This window comes from Gymnoscopelus braueri (assembly GCF_963280865.1).
Source record: "Gymnoscopelus braueri genome assembly, chromosome: 13".
In the NCBI taxonomy this organism is placed as follows: Eukaryota; Metazoa; Chordata; class Actinopteri; order Myctophiformes; family Myctophidae; genus Gymnoscopelus; species Gymnoscopelus braueri.
The window spans coordinates 36,773,070-36,793,504 of NC_137615.1; the positions used below are offsets into that span (position 1 = coordinate 36,773,070).

A 20,435-nucleotide genomic window follows, 5' to 3' on the forward strand; every position below is an offset into this window, starting at 1 on the left:
CAATGTTTAAGCAGCAGTTATAATCAAATGTTTTAAAAACACATTGCAATTAAATGTTTAAATTAATTGGTAATCAGTTTACCAAACGCAACTTGTTTGGTTGCAATAAAAGAGAATACTTACACAGGACTTCGCTTGAACTGATTAGTGGTGAACCTGAGAAACTGTACAGACAAATAAACCACACAGAATGATTTTATCATTTTTTAATAATTGCATTTAATTAATTGAAAACAAAAAAACAAACAAAAAAAAACAAATGCAAATTATAAAAAAAGAGCAAAAACAAAGAATCATTAGGTAAAGAGAAAGGCGAGAGACACTTAAATAAGAGTTCCATGTTGGTAAGGGCAAAGGAGAACAAAGGTTGATGTGGTGGCAGGGGGAGGCAGAGGGTTTGATGGGTCAGGTTGGATTATGTACACGGTTTCTCACTGCAGGACTGACGGCACCCCCACGAAGGAGGGCTGGGGGAGTGGTGCGGGGCTCAAAGCAGCAGGTCGGAGACACTGAAACATCAGAGAGAAAGGCACTATCCAGAGAACAAGAAGAAAACAAAAACCAGAAAACACGGTAAACAAAGACACACCGGACCAGAAAAAGAAAAATACAACAAAAAAACAAATCTGAACATAAAAAGTGCTTGACCACACGCCACATTGGACAAAAAAACTAAACAAACGTTTACATTGTTTTAAGCTGATCTCTCAACGTTTAGCATAAAAGACAATCTCTCAAAGAAAAATGTAACTGTTAAATCTGAGACAGTCACAGAACTGCACTGGCAATTACATAATGTGATTATCCAAACTCAGCCTCTTGCTATGTGCAGGTATAACAAGGGGGGAAGAGTGTTTTTATGTATGCGTGCATGTAGTACTGTAGGCTTGGCAGATGCATGTTAATAACCTTGCATTAAGTCTCATATGTATCTCTCATTTCATGAATGAATATTGACACCATTTACTGATTCAGCATGTGTTGGTGTAATGCCTGATTTATACTTGTTTGCGCGCAGGTGTCACACCCAAAATAGCAGATCTACAAGCTTACAACATATCTCATGCAAGGCGCAGTGAGCTTGTAGATCTGTTATTTATCTGCCAAGTATAACTCTGGCTTAAATCCCTTGCGCTTGTGCCGTTCAGTTCTCCGACCTTGCTTCCCTCATGTCGACAGTCTGTGTGGACTCAGTCAGCTACATTCACTGCCCAAGAGTAAAATGGCTGTAATAAATACATTGGCTTGAACCAAATAAAAAGAAAAAAGAAAGAAAAACAGGGTTTGACAGGTTATTCGTCATATCACAGCTCTTGCAGCATACATGGCTTTCTTGCCGGTCAACGTTAGCTTCCTGACAAGATTGTTGTTTTGTTTTTTTGGACAATGAACTTGAATCTCCTCGCATTGCAGATGAGAAATATGTAAAAAACGAAGCAAAAAAAACAAGGATAAAGAATGGAATTCATGATGCCTTAAATATCATGCTGTATTATCTGAGGGCACTCAGATAAATCCAGAGGAAAAACAAAAAAGAACAAAACCAAACTGACAATTCAGCACATTCTAGAGCTACTAGCAAAAAAGAAAAGTCAACATAATTTACAAATGAAAAAAAAAAAAATACAATTTGTGATGAGAGCTAAAACAGACAAACACATACAAATATATAATATATATTCTTAAAAAATGGATTCTCTCTATAGTTGAATTATTTATACAGCCCAGGGGCTGATGTACAATGCTCACGTGCCAACGATCTTGGACATGGAAACTTGTCTGTAAGACCCCCCAAAGATTTTCTTTTTTCTTAAGATTCATTCATCTTTTCATATATATATTTTTTCCTTCTTTTTTTCTTTTCTTTTTTAAAACAGAGTTTAGGAGTTTATCGGTATGCATTTCATTTAACGGTGATTAAAAACATGCGTCAGGAAAAAAAAAACGAAAACAAGAGAAAAAAGGTAGAATGTTAAGAAGTTAAAGGAGGAAAAGAAGCAGCTGTGGGGGGTAGGGGGGGTCATCTTCACGGATCGATGTGCTAGGTTTTTAACCACTTTAACCCTGGCGTCCCTATTTTGGTCATGTCATTGTTGATTTTCCCAAAACTTTCATATTCTTTAAAAAAGAATTGCCAATCTTCAAGCTCAAAACGTGTCATGTTGTGAGCTTGTAGATCAGCTATTTACGAAATTTGTTCGAAAGTTTTTAAAAAAGAAAAAAAGAAAAATAGGGCTTAAGTGGTTAAGTTTCACTGTTATATGTCTTGTTTTTCAGTTTGCTCCTAACCGGTGGAGGCATTCACACTGCGGAGGTGAACGTTGTCGGTACGTGGAGAAGAAAAACACAATGACATCTCCGATAACACTACTCCTCTTTTTTCTCCTCTCTTTGTGTGTCTTCTTCCTGTCTGCTCCTATTATCTCCGGGTGGCAAACGGGAGGCTGAGGGTTGGTTGGATGGTGGCGGTGGTTCGCCCAGTGAGGGGTTGGCTTGCGTGGGGCTAGATAGCGGTCAGGGTACGAGGAGGATGATGATGATGATGATGGGGGTGATGGCGGCGGTGACGGTTGCTGTATGCTGCCATTTAACAAGGTCAAGACTGTTTTTTTTTGTTTTGTTCTGTTTTACATGTTCCGGTTGACAGGTGTGACGTAGTTGCGGGGGAACATGCCCGTCTGGCCGTGGCACCCTCCTTTCCACCAGTTGGGGTCGGAGTTGTCCAGCACCTGGATGAGGTCTCCGCGCCGGAAGCCCAGTTCTCCGTCTTCCTGGGGGTCAAAGTCGAAGAGCGCCTGCACATATTTGGGATGCTGCAAGGAAAGGAAAGGAAAGGAAAAGAGGAGGGTGAGAGAGAGAGAAATTATTTATTACTAAGGTGGTAAAGTCTCCACATAAGGCCTGTATATATGTTGTACGAGGAATAGAGAAAATAGCCAATCTACAAGCTCCTTGACTGCTGCAACCATCCAGGAGGTTAAGACACTCTAGTCTGGAATAGAGTGCCAATTGACCAATTTAATTTGAACCATTAAACCAAATGTCAACAGACTCTCCAATTATCATCCAACACAGGGATTAATTATCCAGGTCAGAAGTTTAACTATCAAACAAAGAAAAAAAAGACCCCATATGCACCATGCATTAAAATACAATCAGTATGTGAATAAGGAAAGAAATCCAAACATGCGGATCTCGGGATCTACATGGTAACAACGTGGCTCGAGTAAAATTCGGTGGTCCGCGGCCCTTGGGGCCCCCGCCAGATGCGGATATATGGAGTCAAATGCACATATATGGAGATCAACATGCACTGATGTCAGACACAGCATAAAACACCTGTGGATAGAATGCAGCCAGGAAGGCTGCTGAGAAAAGGCAAGACCAGGCAAGTGACACTGAGGAAATAACGATGCCCAAAGCTGTCAGATCAAAATGCACCAATGTCAGACACAACATAAAACTCCCGAAGGTAGAAGGATTGGCTGTGCAACATAGGACCGGCGGGCGGTGTGTATGTGCACATGTTATGTGCATTGACACCATACAGTAACTCTAGATGTGAAGGCCGCCTAGTGGCACGAACCTCTAGTAAGTCCAAACTTGGGCAAGGTTTCAGCCCGATCCAAGCCGCATTGACACCATAAAATTAAAGTTAGTTATCTAAAAAAGTTAGTTATTGGAGGTAGTACTAAGTTAGCCTACTGTCAGTGTGCACAAGAAATTTTGCGCTGATTGGCCTACCTAACCTAAAGCATGAGAATGCAATGTGTAATCGCACGCAAGGCACTCAGAATGTGAACATATCTACTAATCCTCATCTGGAAGTGTTCTTCCTCGCAATGTGTCTGGATTTCAGGTAGGCCTGTCCCCTGAAAGTCGGCAATTCGAATAGTCAGCAGAGAACCCCTCAGTCGACGCAAATGATTTGATTCGCGCATTAAATGTTTTTTGTTTAGTTTTCCTTTATAGCGTCAGTTACTAGCCCTGGTGTCATGTATTTCTAATTTAGTCTATCTACTTCCTGTAAGTAATAAAAAAATAAAACCAGTGTAGACTAATCATTTAACACATCGGGTGCCAAACACGGTCTGAACCGTGTTTGCGCAGAGTAGCGGTCCGGTGCCGAACACGGTCCAGACCGTGAAATATGTCTTTTTGTTTTTTTCGTTTTTCTCCACACGGGCGGGGCTAGAGCAGCTCTGGGAGTACCCATTGTGATCTTGAGAAGGATAGGCCAGATAGATCACCGGAAAAACAAAAACATGGCTGCCATCCACTTCCTGTCTATTTCCTTCTTTAAAACACCTATATCTCCGAATCTGTTTCCGGTGGGGAAAACCGGTCATGCGCGATGCGCGATCCCCCCCCATTGTAACTCGCGAGTGAAATGTTATCGTTCCAGGTTGTAGCCAGGGTCATCGCGCAACATGAATGGATGTTTTTTTTTACATGGATTTGCTCCTCGTGGAGTCTAGAGCTTTAAACAGCAAAGCGCAGTCAATGGGGAGAATGCTGGCACCCAACGTAAGTTGTTATGAAAAAATGCTGGCACCCAATGTGTTAAGAGACTTATTTTGAAATCCGCCGTTTTTAGAGGAAATACTTCTGTTGATGCCAAGCCATCATGACGGGATGTAAACAAGAACACGTGGATTATACCCAAGAATCTGGATATGAAAACCATGCTCCATTGACTTAAACAATGTATACACGTTGGAAGTGTTCTTTTTGAACCTCCGAATCATTAGGTGAGTGGTTAACTATCTCATGCTGGCTAAAGAAACGCTGTGGTAAAGACTTCCGCACAGCTGTAGCTTTGATTTAAAAAAAAAGTTTACTGCGCAATAATCCGGTACACAACATTGCATTGTGTCATTTCTCTTTTCTCTTTAATTTTTTTGTCTTGCACCAGCGACTACTTGATGTGCACAGCATAGCTTAGAACTGTAGTCCTACAGTCTGAAGGATTGTCAATGTCATCAATTAAAATAAGCAGCCTGCCGACATATGTCATTCTCTTAACGGATTCATTGCTTTTAAATGCTCAAAAATATTAACATGGCTCTGTTGCACTTAAGTAGGCCTATGTAATGTGACTATTTGTTCATGAAGACCTTTTTTTAATATAAAAAACGCATTAAAATCCTGAATCTATGACAAGATAAATCCTGAGTCGGGTACAGCCATAATTTCAGGCAGAGCCAGTCATGTGTAAACGTTATCAGTACAGTATGTCTACATTTGCGAGATTTAAATTTTCACCTTTATGCACACCTTTAAATGCATATGCCCACTGTGTATCCTGGTGTTTGGATAATGAAAAAAAAGGTAGACGCCAGGTCTTTGTATTTGTCATAGTTTAGCCAAAGGTTTGAGAACCACTGATGTATACATGTACATTGTACAATGTATATAATATACATATGTACATTGTTGAAGTAATGATATTAATGTAGGTTTGTGTATGTTTGTTTGCTCTATCTCAGCGTGCTGTGAAGGAGAGAGAGGGAGAGAGCTGAGCATTGTATTGTCATTAAAGATCAATGTTTACTTATGCACATTATATTCTTGACAATGTTCTGGACAGTATAGGATGGCTATTGACAATGCATGTAAAAGACATAGGTCTATCCTTTCAACAGCTGTGATATTAACTGGGATCCAATGTGAATAAGTGCTCGGTAATGCCAATGTAATTCGGTTGATACCCAAGTACAGAGTGTGGTACCTAAACTAGCCATCATCCCACTTACTTGCATCACAAATTTGTGGCGGGAATCTGATCATAATGCGGCCAGAGCGCAGACAACAATAATTTGTATAAATACTTGCATTTGTATAAAATCGATCATACAGATTGTATTTTAATGCACAGTGAAAATGTGTGATATTTATGGTTTACGATGGCCGAAATATGATTATGGTATTGGGGTGTGTCTGTATTAGAGTTCTCAATTTCTGCCTGAGCCCGACTCGGCCCGATCGAAAATGTATGCCAATTGCTGTTGTTTTTTATTAATAATAATAATAATTCTGTTCTGTCTTATTAATTATGAACAGCAGTGCTGTCAGTGTGGTGTGAAGCTGCGCTGACAGTGACTGCCGATTACATTACTAAAGGTTTTACAGCTGCGGCGCCTGGCAGACAGAAGCCTGAGTTGTACTTTGTCGCATGGTGGTGTCTGTCGCGCACCGAACATAACAGATCTGCAAGCCCAGAATAGGAGGCAGATGAACAAGTTTGTATATCTGCTGCTGTGTTCGGCGCGCCACAGTTGAAGGACGAAATAGAAAATACAGGTAGCAGCATCTGCGGCGAGCAAGACTGTCAGGGAGAGAGAGAGAGAGAGAGAATGTGAGATGCGTGACAAACAACAGGGATTTAGCCTATTTTGTGTGCAACTTGGCATGTTTTATGAACAACTGAACAAGTTGTTGCCCTTTCGACACCTATTATATGTCCGTTCTCTCACTCTGCTACAATTTGAGCCACTGGCTCACCACGGTATAAGCAACACGGGTACAGACTGGCAACCTTTTTTTTTATTTTTTGGGGGGGGCTTTCGGATCGAAAATTATGGTAATCTTTCGTCTTTCGCGCCGGGCCTTAATTTTCAGGCCTGTTGATAACTCTAGTCTGTATGTGTGTGTCTCGTGCCATTCCTTACCTCGGTGACCTGCTCTATGTCGCGCAGGAAGATCTGCTGGTTGCGCGACACAGAGGTGGAGCGGTGGTAGTCCACCAGCTCGTTGAGCGAGTTGAACTTTACCACCCACAGGAAGTACTTCCCAGCACCGTCACGCAAAACCTTGAAATGCTGCACATCGTTGCCAAACCTGACGAAGACAAAGAGGGAGAAGGACGTGAGGGGCTCAACCAACAAAAGACAGATGGAGAGAAAGATACCTCTATACCACCACGGTATAGAGGAGTTAACCTCTTCAATACTCGCTTGGCGAGTTGCCGTGGAAGTACCAACCCAGGTCAAAGGTTTATATCAATGAAGTGGGAAAGCTGGGACGGTATCCAATGCATACTTATCAAACAAATTATTGGTGTGTGTCAGACTGCAAAGACGTTTAATCAAATGAATGAGTCATGCCTGCTGTGACAGACGCACATGTTTATTACTAAGTGGAGCCGATCGGAACAAGAACAGTTCAGACGACTATTATGATCTCTTATCTGGCCACCGACTTTACATATAGACTACGGTGGCCCGACGTGCTGGGTATTTATGGGGACGGCAGACAGATGCAGATAAGACTAAATGAGCTTTGTATGCGTCAACTAGGTGTTGCATAAGAGGGAAGCGCTTTAGAAAGATGGGAATTGGACAGCAGAACTGCCTGGAGTATCAGTGGCAGGTGATGATGAAACTCAGTCACCAGAGGGCAGCACTGGTAATTCAACAGAATAATGAAGTCCTAGTAGTAGGATTGAACCACAATGGATTTGTGACATATCCATGTTGGTTAAAGGTTATATAATGCTTTTGAATGGTTGTAAATAAAGTATTTTAACTATCTATCTATCTATGACGGTGGTTCTCAACCTGTGGGTCGGGACCTCCAGGGGGGTCCCCACATGACTTTGGAAAATATTTTATGCCAGGGACCCCCGTAAGAGAAGTTTTGTGGCGTTGAATTTTTTTGAAAAATGGATCCAAATCTTTCAAGATTCTTCTAAATGTTTTGAAGTTTCAAATAGAGTTATAGGTGTCAAACTCTCTCATTTTGCTGGGGACCCTTGGAACCCCATTAACGACATCTGGGGGTCCCTGGACTCCCCTTTGAGAACCACTGATGTATACATATGTACATTGTTAAAGTAATGATAATAATGTAAGTAAGCACATTGTTGAGGTAATTATGTACATACTGTATGTAAATTGAGGTAATCATAATGTAAGTGCCGTACTCACATTTGTTGAGGTAATGATGTATACTGTACGTATGCATATTTTGTAATGATGTGCACAGTCTATATGCACATTGTTGAGGTAATGATGATTCCGATTTTATTTCCAAAGAGAAGTGGTACGTAACACATGACACTGCGTCATGTATAAGCAGCTGCGACTTACTTAACAGAAAGGGAGAAGTCCCCCGGCGCGCTCTCGCTCTCACGGATGAGGAAGGCTCCGTCGTGCCTCTGTTTGTTCAGCATCTCCTCTGCCTTGGCCCGGGGAATCTTCCCGAGGAACCACCTGGTACAGAAGGTAAACACACACTTCAGCTTTAACACGTTGAGGTGGATCATGTCACTGGCAATATAATATAGATAAGGACCCCCTCGAAAACTAGAGGATACATCTCAAAGGGTTTATCCTTTCAATAAAGGTACATTAGATATACTGTACACTGTGCATATCGTTACAGTCGGATGGAAACCTATCTCCATATTTCACCTGACAGCAATGACATTTGGAAGGAGGGACAAGGAGGAGAAAACAATGACAAGATTCTGTCCCTTAAATCCTCAAATCAAGGTTCAAAGGGATGACTTCACAGACACATCTTTTACTTGAATTCTATCATTCTATTGTGAGAGCAACGTTCAAATATGACAATACGTTATACGTTCTGATTATTCAGAGTTTCTCTCTAAAAAGGTGATGGAAAAACTAAGCCAGCCTACATACGCTGGCTTAGTTTTTCAGGTTAAAAATGGCCAACAGTGATTTTAAGTCTTTGGGCACATGCGTACAGTTGATACAGAGTGTGAAGCCATTAGTATGATGTAAAGTGTCCAACCTTCACTCAAGGACAAGCCTGGGCATGGAGGATATAGCTGATAGTCTGATTTAGAAATATAAGGGGCAGAGAAGCAAGGCTTCTCACTCTTTGTCTCCTTGAATATCATCAGCTTGGCTTGTTTACATAGCTCTGAGATTACATTTCAGATTAAACGTTCTGTGCCTGTCAAAATAATAATACCAAAGGAGAAACACAACAAATCCTGGAAGAGCGTGTACCTTTACTTGACTTATTCATTTTTACAGTGACAGTGCACATTAATCAACGGTAATCACTGTATGTGCCAGAGTTAGCCAAGTGGCAAAATTTTAACCATAGTCACTAGATGCACATGTTTGGTGTGTGAGAAAACCGCAGCACCTGGAGGAACCTGTGGAGAACAGGCAATCTCCACACAGCCGGGATTCTAATTCATTTAGCCGGGATTTGAAATTAACTGGGAAATCTCATCACTTTTCCAGTGTAGTCAAAATATATATTTTTTTAAACTGAAAGAAGCATTCAAATGAGGGTCAGGTAATGACCAACGTGTCTGGGTAAAATAATAAAGGTTTATCACTATTTAGTTTATGACTATTTGGCTGGTACACTTCTTCTGATGTGACTGCCTGTGGTGAGTTCTTCTGAGACATCGGCTCTAACAGTGACGTTTATTTCCAATCAAGAAGCATATTCACTTCCCCAAAAATTAGCAACACTGGACTGATAAAAGTCAAGTGTTCAGGGGGAAAACTGTAAGCCTGTTCCCTACCTGGAGTCCCTAGTTGATACATGTGCTACTTTTTAGTAGCAGACATTTATTTTTAGGCACAAATAGTGCTCAGGGCTTAAGTGGTCACACTGTAGAACCCTGACAAGAGGGAAATGAACAGAGTTGATAAGATGTGGAGAGAAGGGAGGCAAATGGGCTGGTGAGAGACAGAGTGAAAGCTCTTCAGCTCCTGTTAATAATTTAAAAGTTCAGTCGGCCCCAAAAACGACACGGTGGATGCTTTTTGTGCGAAAGTGAAAATAATCTATAACACGACCTGAATGGTAATGCTTTGCTTCTATTGCATTTGTGCTCAGCGGATACAGTTCCCCGCTTGATATAAAGTGATGGCGGGGCAATTAATGGGAGCCATGGAAACAGGCCCACGTGGAGACTGGAGACACATTGGCGCTATACTCAGTCGCATGCAAAACAATAAACTGTCTAACAGTTGCACATAAATGCATAGCATAGCATCATGCTCTGCCTTCTGCTTTTGATAGCTGTCATACTACTACCTGCATTAAGAGGCTTTGCAATAGCCATAAAAACAAACAGGTTATCCAGGCCATATGCATTTAGTGGGAAAAGATCTGTTATGAACAAGAAGTTGAGCTCAGCTGATCCATGCTGTGCTGGATCATAACACTAAAATACTCTTCATTTAACTTTAAAAGTTACCATAATTTTCCACATAAAATGTAGGTCTGTGTATTTATGCGTTGCTTGTCCCATGTGTGTGTGTGTGTGTGTGTGTGTGTGTGTGTGTACACTGCATGTGGGGGGCTTGGCAGCCCAACAGCTGATGCGTAATATGAAGGAATACAGGCACTACTGATTAGATGTAGGCTAAAGGAGGTACCAAAACAGGCTATCAAACCTTTCTACACACTACAGTATCTGCACCATCCAAGCGCTCCCGTCTAATGGCAGAATACAATGAGCAACTATTCTTTAACTTGTTTGGGAAAGTGAAACCATTTTCCAGCCCACTTTGATCTGGTTGGAATGAATGACAGGTAGGAAAATTAATCCTAATCCCTAAATGAGGAAGCCATAATGGAGATAAAGAGTTAAACACACCTCAAGCAACAAGTAAGACAGACTGACAGATAGACAGAGACCACTCTGTTCAGATCACCATCGTCTTCACATTCAGGCAACACATATGTCAAAACAGTCAATAATTAACACATCGAGTGCCATAAACGGTCCGGACCGTTTTTGAGGATCCAAACGAGAAGTGCCGAAAACGGTCCGGACCGTTTTTGACCCAATTCTATTTTTATACGAGTGGCCCACGTGGGGCGCTAAAACGAAACTTTGACATCACCCAAGGAGTTTCTGAGAAGAAGAGGCTGGATGTGGCTCCATGTCAAAAATCCTTCCGGTCGGCGTTTTCAATGTTAACTCCTTGACTAAAAGCTTAATATCTCCATTTCTTTTTAACGTGGTGGAAACGAGCCGTTTTCGATCGGCGATCACGCTGCAATGGAGGATCGCGTTGGAAATATTATTGTTCCAGGCGTTAGTCGGGACCCTCCGCCGTCTCGCACGCACGCTTTGTTTACATGCACTTCCGCGTCGGGGCTTCTACAGCATGAAACGTATAACGCAAGTGGATGGAAGAAATGCAGGCACTCAACGTATAATATTTTAATAAACCTCTGGCACCCAATGTGTTAATCTCACTGTAATTTTTGGACCAACCAATAATCCACAGATGAGATTCAAGTCAATTATGGACAAAAAAGGCAATAATGGACAAAAAGACAGAAAAACCTATAGTTTAAAATATTTTTGTCAAAAGCAAATTCTCAAGTGAGAATGTCTTGTACCATCCAGTCAATGACTAATTCATTGTTTTATTTAGAACAAAATCCACTGAAAAAATAAATAATAATAATAGTGTGACTTTTGTTCATCTTGGCCTCTCAACCTGCCTTGTGATATATATCGATATAATAATCGATATATGTCCTTCCACTCCACATTTCTATTTCTTAGCTGTAAAAGATGGGACATGTTTGAAATAGTTCTCTGGCTACATCAAGGTAAAAGTCCAAGCTACTTGTGTAATCCCGGCATTCTCCATACACTTACACAGTATAGGGGTGTACTATGTCACAGAATAGTCCCAAAAACAAGCAGTTGCGGACCCCCTACATCTCCCAAATAACATGTGATAGAACCCCGACCATGACATAATGGGTTCAATAGTCAATCAAGCCAAAAAGCCCCAAGAACATTAATTTAGAAGAGGGCTAAACTGGCACAGAGCATCACTCCGGAGGTACTGTCCTCCAGACTTTCTCTAGGGCACTTTGCACACAGTATAGTTGCGGGATGATTGGCCAAAGCGACACTTAAAAACTACAGTCACTCTAGTTTGGAAGGTCTTTTTCGAGCTATTGAACCAAGTCACTTAGGATTTTGATAATCGGACAATAACAATTTACCGAGCCTCTCAGCTATTGATGCATCCGCTCTTCAAATTAATCTTTCATTGCTTGTACCTTACACGAACAGCGCAATTTATCACCACCACCACCCAGAGTAGTCGTGCTGGTCAAGTCTAAAGTCTCAGTTATACTTGGTTGCACACAGGTGTCATGCACTGGAAATAGTTGATCCATAAGCTCAAAACGAGTCGCAGCTCAGCACACTGAGCTTGTAGATCTGCCATTTTCAGTGCGTGACATCGGAGCGTGACCAAATATAAATCAGGCATTCGTTCACAGTGTTATTATAAAATCTCATCTAGTCATATATATATATATATATATATATATATATATATATATATATATATATATATATATATATATATATATATATATATATATATATATATATATATATATATATATATGCCATATTTCTTGGCATTTTCTCAAAATGCCAATTTCAGTAAGGGATCGCTGCGTTGGCTGGGAAAATGTTTGAAAAGTTCGCACTACAGTATAGTCTCAGATACATATGTAAAGGTATGAAAATTCACAGTACAATACGGCATCGACCAAAATACTGCGGCATATGGTATTTCACGGTATAATTGTTCTCCACCTTTTGATTAAATGTACTATGGGCCCATTGGAAAAAAAAAAACTATTTTGCTTTTAAGAAAAATATTGCTTTATTGAACTGAAACGTGTGTACATGCCACGTGTTAGTCAGGTTCACTAAATGGCCACCATAAAATATATAATTTGTGATATTTTGGCTTCTAAACAACATAGAAAGTTAATTAAATATGCTAATCCCATGTTTTCTGGGTCAAGGAATCCAATAGAGACCTAAAGGATTGTGCATAGGGACTTGCAGTAGCGCCACCTAGGGGATGGCGAGGGAAATTCAGGTTTACTATGTCAAAATATATTTTCGTAAAAGTTTAGATTAGCAAAACTATACACTTTTGGAATCTTCAGAGCATGGCCGCCATATTGTTCAATATGGACAACATAAAATATATAGCCTAATTTGTGCTATCTTGGATTCTAGACAACCAACCTTAGTTAATATGTTTCCAGGTCAAGGAGTCCAATACAGACCTCAATTTAGTTATTTTATAAAAGCAAGAAAACAAATGGAAATGGAAAATATAGTCTTTATATTTGTGTAGTATCAACACATCATTGACTTTATTACACCACAGGTTTACAGGTGTAAAGAAATGGGTGAAAAACTCCATTGTTTCTGTTGTTTTCAAAGAGAAGAAAAGAAAAGAAGAGGGAGGGGGTCAGGGAGAGCAAGGAGAACAATCTAACAGTAATAGAAAACATGTCAAGGATATACAAATGGCATAAACCAACAGATACAGTATGTACATGAGGTTAGACATAAGGTGCAAGGTGGTGACACTTTGGTAAGTCTACATTAGCAGCAGGTATGTACATGAGATTACACATTAAGGTGCAAAAACAGTATCGACGAGTTATAAGATTGAACTACATACAATATCTGCTAGATCTATCATTCAGTAATATTCTTTTACAGCTCTTCATCACTGTCCGGAGTGTCATTTTCAGCATTACAGTCTGCATTGTTTTCGCAGTCACTTCCACACAAAGTTCTGTGCAAACCAAGTTGTGTCCCCTGCATGAACATCTCTGGGTTGTACAATGGGTTTTGCACTGACATCTGACCAACTCAGACAATGGCCTGTGGTGCAGGAGGAACCTTTGTGGTGGTAGGTAGTATCTAACCATGGCTCCATGTTTGAGTGGGTCAAAAAGACTGCCACATCACAGTGGCTTGGCACCACACCCCATTTTAAACACGCACACGTTCAATGTGCTCCTCAAGGGCACCAACTGTAGGAGGCAACTTGCTGCTTTCTGCCAGATGTTTGCAAAACAGATGCCACCTTAGGTCAGGAATGCTTGTTATATGGATGCCTTTGGGCAGTACATCATACAAAGTTGGCCAATACATCATTCACCTCCTGTGTTAGGTTGCCTTCCTCTGTTAGTTTCTGTTAGTGGTCAGATGTCAGTGCAAAAACCATTGCACAACCTAGAGAAGTTCATGCAGGAGACACAATTTGGCTTCCACAGAACTTTGTTTGTGTGGAAGTGATTGCGAAAACGACGCAGACTGTCTGTAATGCTGTAAAAGAATATTCCTGAATGATAGATCTAGTAGATATTGTATATAGTTCAATCGTTGATACTATTTTTGCACTTTAATGTGTAATCTCATGTACATACCTGCTGCTAATGTAGACTTACCAAAGTGTCACCACCTTGCACCTTATGTCTAACCCCATGTACATACTGTATCTGTTGGTTTATGCCATTTGTATATCCTTGACATGTTTGCTATTGCTGTTAGATTGTTCTCCTTGCTCTCCCTGACCTGACTGATCTTTTCTTTTCTTCTCTTTGAAAACAACAGAAACAATGGAGTTTTTCACCCATTTCTATACACCTGTAAACCTGTAAAATCAATGATGTGTTGATACTACACAACTATAAAGACTATGTTTTACATTTACATTTGTTTTCTTGCTTTTCTATAATCCTGAGAACTAAATTGAGGTCTGTATTGGACTCCTTGACCTGGAAAACATATTTAATTGAGGTTGGTTGTCTAGAATCCAAGATAGCACAAACTAGGCTATATATTTTATGTCGTCCATATTGAACATACAATATGGCGGCCATGCAGGTATCTATGCAAATGCAAACAAGGATTTTTGGATTCCCCATGCTGTGAAGATTCCAAAAGTTCTAAAATTCGTAACAAAAGTATATTTTTTAACATAGTAAACCTGCATTTTCATGGCCATCCCCTAGGGGGCGTTACTGAAAGTCCCTGTGCACAATCCTTTAGGTCTCTATTGGATTCCTTGACCCAGAAAACATAGGATTAGCATATTTAATTAACTTTCTATGTCGTCTAGAAGCCAAGGTAGCACAAATGATATATTTTATGGCGGGATATGGTGGACATGCAGGTGTCTGTGCAAATGCAAACATAGATTTTTGGATTCCCCATGTTCTGAAGATTTTTTTAAAATATAGTTTTGCTAATCTCCACACATTTTGAACAAAAGTATATTTTTTTGACATAGTGAACCTGACTATGTGTCTGTATGTCTGTGCACAAAACAGGTCGTGTTTTTATACTTACGGATGAGCCTTCATCTCTATGTAGTTCTTGGGGATGAAGCCATCTTTACCATTTAGCTCTGCCTTGTACCAGTTCTGATCGCACTCTTCATTTAATACCTGGAAAAGGCAAGAAAAGGTCACAAATGAGTCACTGTTGTAGAAAAAAGGTCGCAGTGTGTGACGAATCCAATCCATCAGGTCAACAGATAACATGCAGTTGGCAGCATATTGAGAATCATACACAGCGTTGTAAAGGGATAATGATACATTACACATCAAACAAACAGTCTGGTTTTGGTTAGTGAGTTGAAGGAGAGTAATTACGCACACATCATGTAGGTGTAAGGCTCTACACCCGCACACTTGCTCCATGCCACAAAACGTTTAATAATGTTTTTATGATACTTCTTGGATCTTTGTCAGGTAATATTTGAAAGATGGAATGGAAATCTACATCAGGTACACCAAGAGGCTGACAAGCACTAGGATGGCAAGTGTGGTTAACCATCGAAACCAACCAGAGTGCTAAACATCCAAAATCAATTAAATTCACTACACAGAATAACAGTAATAATACGGAGACATTGTTTCTAATTATTAACATGTCAGATTAATCATTCCAGATATTAAAATCCACATTGCCTATAGTCGTAAAATTCATACCCTTATTTAGAAAGTAAACTACCGGTAGATCAAATCACAATAGGAGGAAAGACACCTGTTACTTACACAATTAAATGACATTTTTACAGATATGGAGAGTCATCATGATAGTAATGCCATTCTTATTTTTATTTTGTCACATGCTCTTGATTCAGACCTGTAGGCGTGACAGTCCAGAGGGTGAAAATATAATTTAAACTAGAAAATGTGCTCCTCGGAGCACAGGTCTCCGCCAGTACTGTTCCTGATTAATCCTTACCTATTTATATTACATATTGTCACGTGTCACTTGACCAATGTTAGCTTGGCTGATGGAAGCTCACTTCAATAAATACTGAAGGACAAGAACGAAAACATACTCTCCACCTCTGGCGGAGACAATGATCTTTGGAGTAAGAGGGCATTTCAATCGCCTCATATGCAATGTTATTATTATGTGTCAGTGTGACATTCACCCATCAACCATAGAGGGGCCATGTTCTTGGCAGTGTTGAGTTCACTCATTTACCACCAGTATGAACATTGGTGATATAGCCAGGAGTTGAGGGCAGTAGTGTGTGACAAGGCAATCATGCTCTGCAGGTGTGTGTGTGTGTGTGTGTGTGTGTGTGTGTGTGTGTGTGTGTGTGTGTGTGTCTCTCCATCACATGTCTGCAATCTGCATGTGTCAAGACATACTGCCTGAATTTATCCTCTGTTTACAAGAACGCAAACAGACGCTTAAAGCTACGCAAGATCAATTTCACGCATCGTTGCATTCTGGAATGTGGCACCTGAAAAATCAAATAAAAGAATGAAGAGGTCTTGTGGTTTCTTATGCTCTTATCACGATGTAGTATAGAGCAGGCTGTGGTTTCAAATGTAACTCCACCAGTGCATCAGAACGCAGCATTGAGTATGTTTACCAGGGAGGCACATTTCTGACAGCTGGGCCAGGCGTTGTGTGTGTGTGTCTTTCGGCATGTCGAAATCAACCTGTTAATATTGTAGAAGCTACAATTCAGGCATTTAAGCAGACGCAAAAGGTGCACCTGTGTATTCCCCAGACATGTAGAAAGTACAACATGAACATAACCATTGTGATTGTTTAAATCCCCTCCCCAACTGTTTTAGATGGCACCAGTGGTTTTACGGGCTCAGGTGTTGCCTGCTTTTATCACTTTGCTGAAGGAGAGTTCAGGATTTTTCTCAATAGAAAATTGTCACTGACACCGACTGTTCTCACATCTGCCTATTGGTTAGTTCCTTCCTACGTATTTCACTGGTATTGCTGAAGTGGTATTGTGACGCAGCTGCGTGACTACACATTAACCATTGGTCATAAAGGCCAAACCGCAACCAATGCAGCTAGTCGCAACACCTTGCAACAGAACAGGAGTTTTGAGGTCAACCACCAATGCAACTCCTTGCAACTGCCATTGGAGATAATGGTTGCAAGTAGTCGCATGCTGAAAGGAGTTGCATGGCGAATCATTGGTGTCGAGTGGCCTTAAGATGCCACACTGGCTGCAAAATCAACTTCTCCACACATAAAAAAAGAAAAGGCCAAACCCAATTTTTTCTCTTCTTCTAAAAAAAGGGACATAAAGTGTTATGGAGGAAATGGTGTGTGTGACATCCTTCCTCCAGAGTACAGCTTGTTGTGAGGTGGACAGGGAGAGGGGGGGGGTGGAGGAGAGAGATAGGGAGAGTGTGTGTGTGTGTGTGTGTGTGTGTGTGTGTGTGTGTGTGTGTGTGTGTGTGTGTGTGTGTGTGTGTGTGTGTGTGTGTGTGTGTGTGTGTGTGTGTGTGTGTGTGTGTGTGTGTGTGTGTGTGTGTGTGTGTGTGTGTGTGTGAAATGTAAAGGGAGGGGAGGAGAGAAACGAAGTGATCTGTAAAAGACGCACACTGACCGAAGGGTTCTAAGGTCTAAACTCGCACACACCCAACCCTCGGGTGAGAGAGGCCACAGACCGGCGCCAAAGAACTTATTGAAGAATAGGCCTAGGTTATATACTGTTAATTTAACTTTTCATGATATAGAACGAAAGTTATTCTGAGTGGGCGATGCGTGTCACTTCCCCATGTGCAATGACAAAAAAGTGATCCGGATCAGTCTGTGAGATCCATTGGACACATGAACCCTAGCGGCCAGATTCTGGGAACATTTGGCAATAATAACACTTGGTGAAAATAGGGAAACATTTAGCAGAAATAGCAGACCTACAAGCTCACAACATATTGTGTTGTGTATAGGGTATATAGGTACTTGATAAACTGGTTCTCAGAGGAAAGACGGACTGTGTGTGTGTGCACACATGTACGTGTGACCACATCTGTAGATCTACACGACCATGAGAAGCTGAGCTCAGTGACAACCGCAACAACCCCTCACACATGATCACACTACATGACAACCACAAGGTCTTGAATTAACTTGTTTTATTGAACCAAAAACATTAGCTTGCTTGTCCAAAATAAAATAGATACAAATAATTTGAACCCGGCAATTTAACCAGACAAATACAATGACAAAGATATTCAAAATAATATTTATGTTCATAAATAATATTTAGTTCCAGTACAATAACTATCTATCTATAACTAACTATTCTATTTCAACAACAAAAGCTATGGGGACAGAGAGTCTAGGCAGAATATTAAATATTAAGCTACCTCACTGTAATGTTCAATGCATTTTCCTGTGCCATGTATAACTGACCCTTACATTTCAGAATAGCAGCATGTAGGTGAAGAACGTGGCATGTCACAGCCGGTAGTTTATATCAGTAACCATTTCTATTCTGTATGTTAAATCGACTAAATCAATTTAATAGTACATTTTATGTTGAATAATCAAAATTGAAGTGCGTTAAAATGGTAAAATTCAGTAACTCTACTATAAAAAGCTACAGCTACCCTGGACAGGATATGTTGGTTAAGTGTTGCAAAACTAATTTGGTGGTATTTGTTTTAATGCTCGAGCCAAGCTCTTTTTCGTTTATTTCCATTGCAAAACAACCAGGGACTGTAGGTAAATCTGTAAGACAAAGTGCCATCAAATACTGCATATACATTGAATTTATAGATGTGCTAGGTTATATCTGGCCAAACGTGTGTTCTGTACATCGCAGAATCCGGACCTGGATTATAAGCACCACAGAACAGCCTGCGAGAAAATGTCAAGCTGCTATAAGATAGATGGACCTAATCCGTGACTCATAAGACTTAACTGTTGTCTCGTTGAATTTTTAAACAGCTTCAGCTGAAGCCAGGGCTGGTCGTAAATCTCATCCTTCCCAACACAATACTGTAGAAGATGTGAGTCAATGTTATTCCGAGGAGCTAAGTGAGTAGAGCTCATCGGAATTGGGCGGGGGGGGGGGGGGGGGGGGTTGTGTATTTGATCGGCTCCTCATCTGAAAAAAAGCGCAAGAAATCCTACTGGTGGTTGAGTCCTTCCCCTGAGGTGCAACAGCACTGGGTTTCTTCCAAAAGAAGAGAAAATACACAGACAGCAAGCCTGCTGACTATGTGCCGTTTGTTATCCTCCCTTCCACTGAATCCCTTAACACTTACACCAACCTTCTCTTTTCCTCCAATCCATTGCCCCCCAAAATGTAGCCAGTAGGGGGATCCAGGATCCCCTACTACTATCTTTTTAGGTCAAATCTAATTCAGTGCACATGGAACGTATCCGCCTTTCAATATGCACCCATAAAATCAATGAGTGTATGCACAACAGGCTGGTGGCTTTTCCCCCCTACATTTTTCCATGACCCACTCATGTTTTTCACAGAACTGCGCAGTAGAAATACACTGTAGAATCTACATTGTACCAAAAATATGCCTATTATACCATCTACAGTGTATAGATACACTGTGTCATAGATTACACATGGTGTTGCATACAAACATTAAGGTTAAGGCTCGGTAAATGCGTTTTACCGAAAATAAGACATTAAATGACTAAATGATAGGGAAAGCAGATTTTCTTATTTATAATAGTAATTTATACCGGTGTATATTTGTGTGAATTTGTAAATCTCTTCCGTCAATCAGAATTTCGTAATTTACAAATGACAACTGGTTTGCCAGAGTCAGTGCCAATAGGCAAACAATAGGTGTGTGTGTGCGTGCGTGCGTGCGTGCGTGCGTGCGTGCGTGCGTGCGTGCGTGCGTGCGTGCGCAGACTATCACTTGTCCTCACTTCAGCTCAACCCAACGCAGAGACTGTGCGAGCAGCCCATGTGCTCCAGTGAGCTTGCAGCGTGGCAGCTGTCAGAGGACTACCACAGCCTGTGGAGGGGGGGAGGGGGTAGGAGGGAGGGCCCTGTTGCTGTGTGTGTCTCAAAGAGACTGTGGAGGCTTTTGTCTGGAGGAGTGCATCTACAAAGTTGGAGAAAAATATAGGTAGGTAGATCACAATCACAGACAGAGAAACATGCGTGATGGTATGTGTGTAGGTACGGTAAACTGTCATCAAGAGAGATGGGAGAGGCAAGAGTGTGTGTGTGTGTGTGTGTGTGTGTGTGTGTGTGTGTGTGTGTGTGTGTGTAAAGCCCGATGCATGACACAAAACAACAGGCAGCCTCCGCCCCTGGGCTGTGTGCCTAATACTGTGAGCTCTAAATGACCTCTCTTTGCACCAACATCATGAGCGC

At 41.0% G+C, this 20,435-nt stretch overlaps 1 protein-coding gene across 1 annotated transcript in view; it reads right to left on the minus strand.

The window, feature by feature from the left end:
• Positions 1-1,789: 1,789 nt before the first annotated feature.
• grb2b (growth factor receptor-bound protein 2b) overlaps positions 1,790-20,435 on the minus strand; it is a 47,499-nt gene continuing 28,853 nt past the window's right edge. Inside the window, exons 3-6 of the mRNA XM_080446351.1 lie at positions 15,149-15,246; positions 8,091-8,213; positions 6,672-6,840; positions 1,790-2,813 (exon numbers count right to left, since the gene is read on the minus strand). Of these exons, the coding sequence (XP_080302477.1) occupies positions 2,628-2,813; positions 6,672-6,840; positions 8,091-8,213; positions 15,149-15,246 (576 nt within the window). The 3' untranslated portion in view covers positions 1,790-2,627. The remainder of the gene's footprint in view (positions 2,814-6,671; positions 6,841-8,090; positions 8,214-15,148; positions 15,247-20,435) is intronic.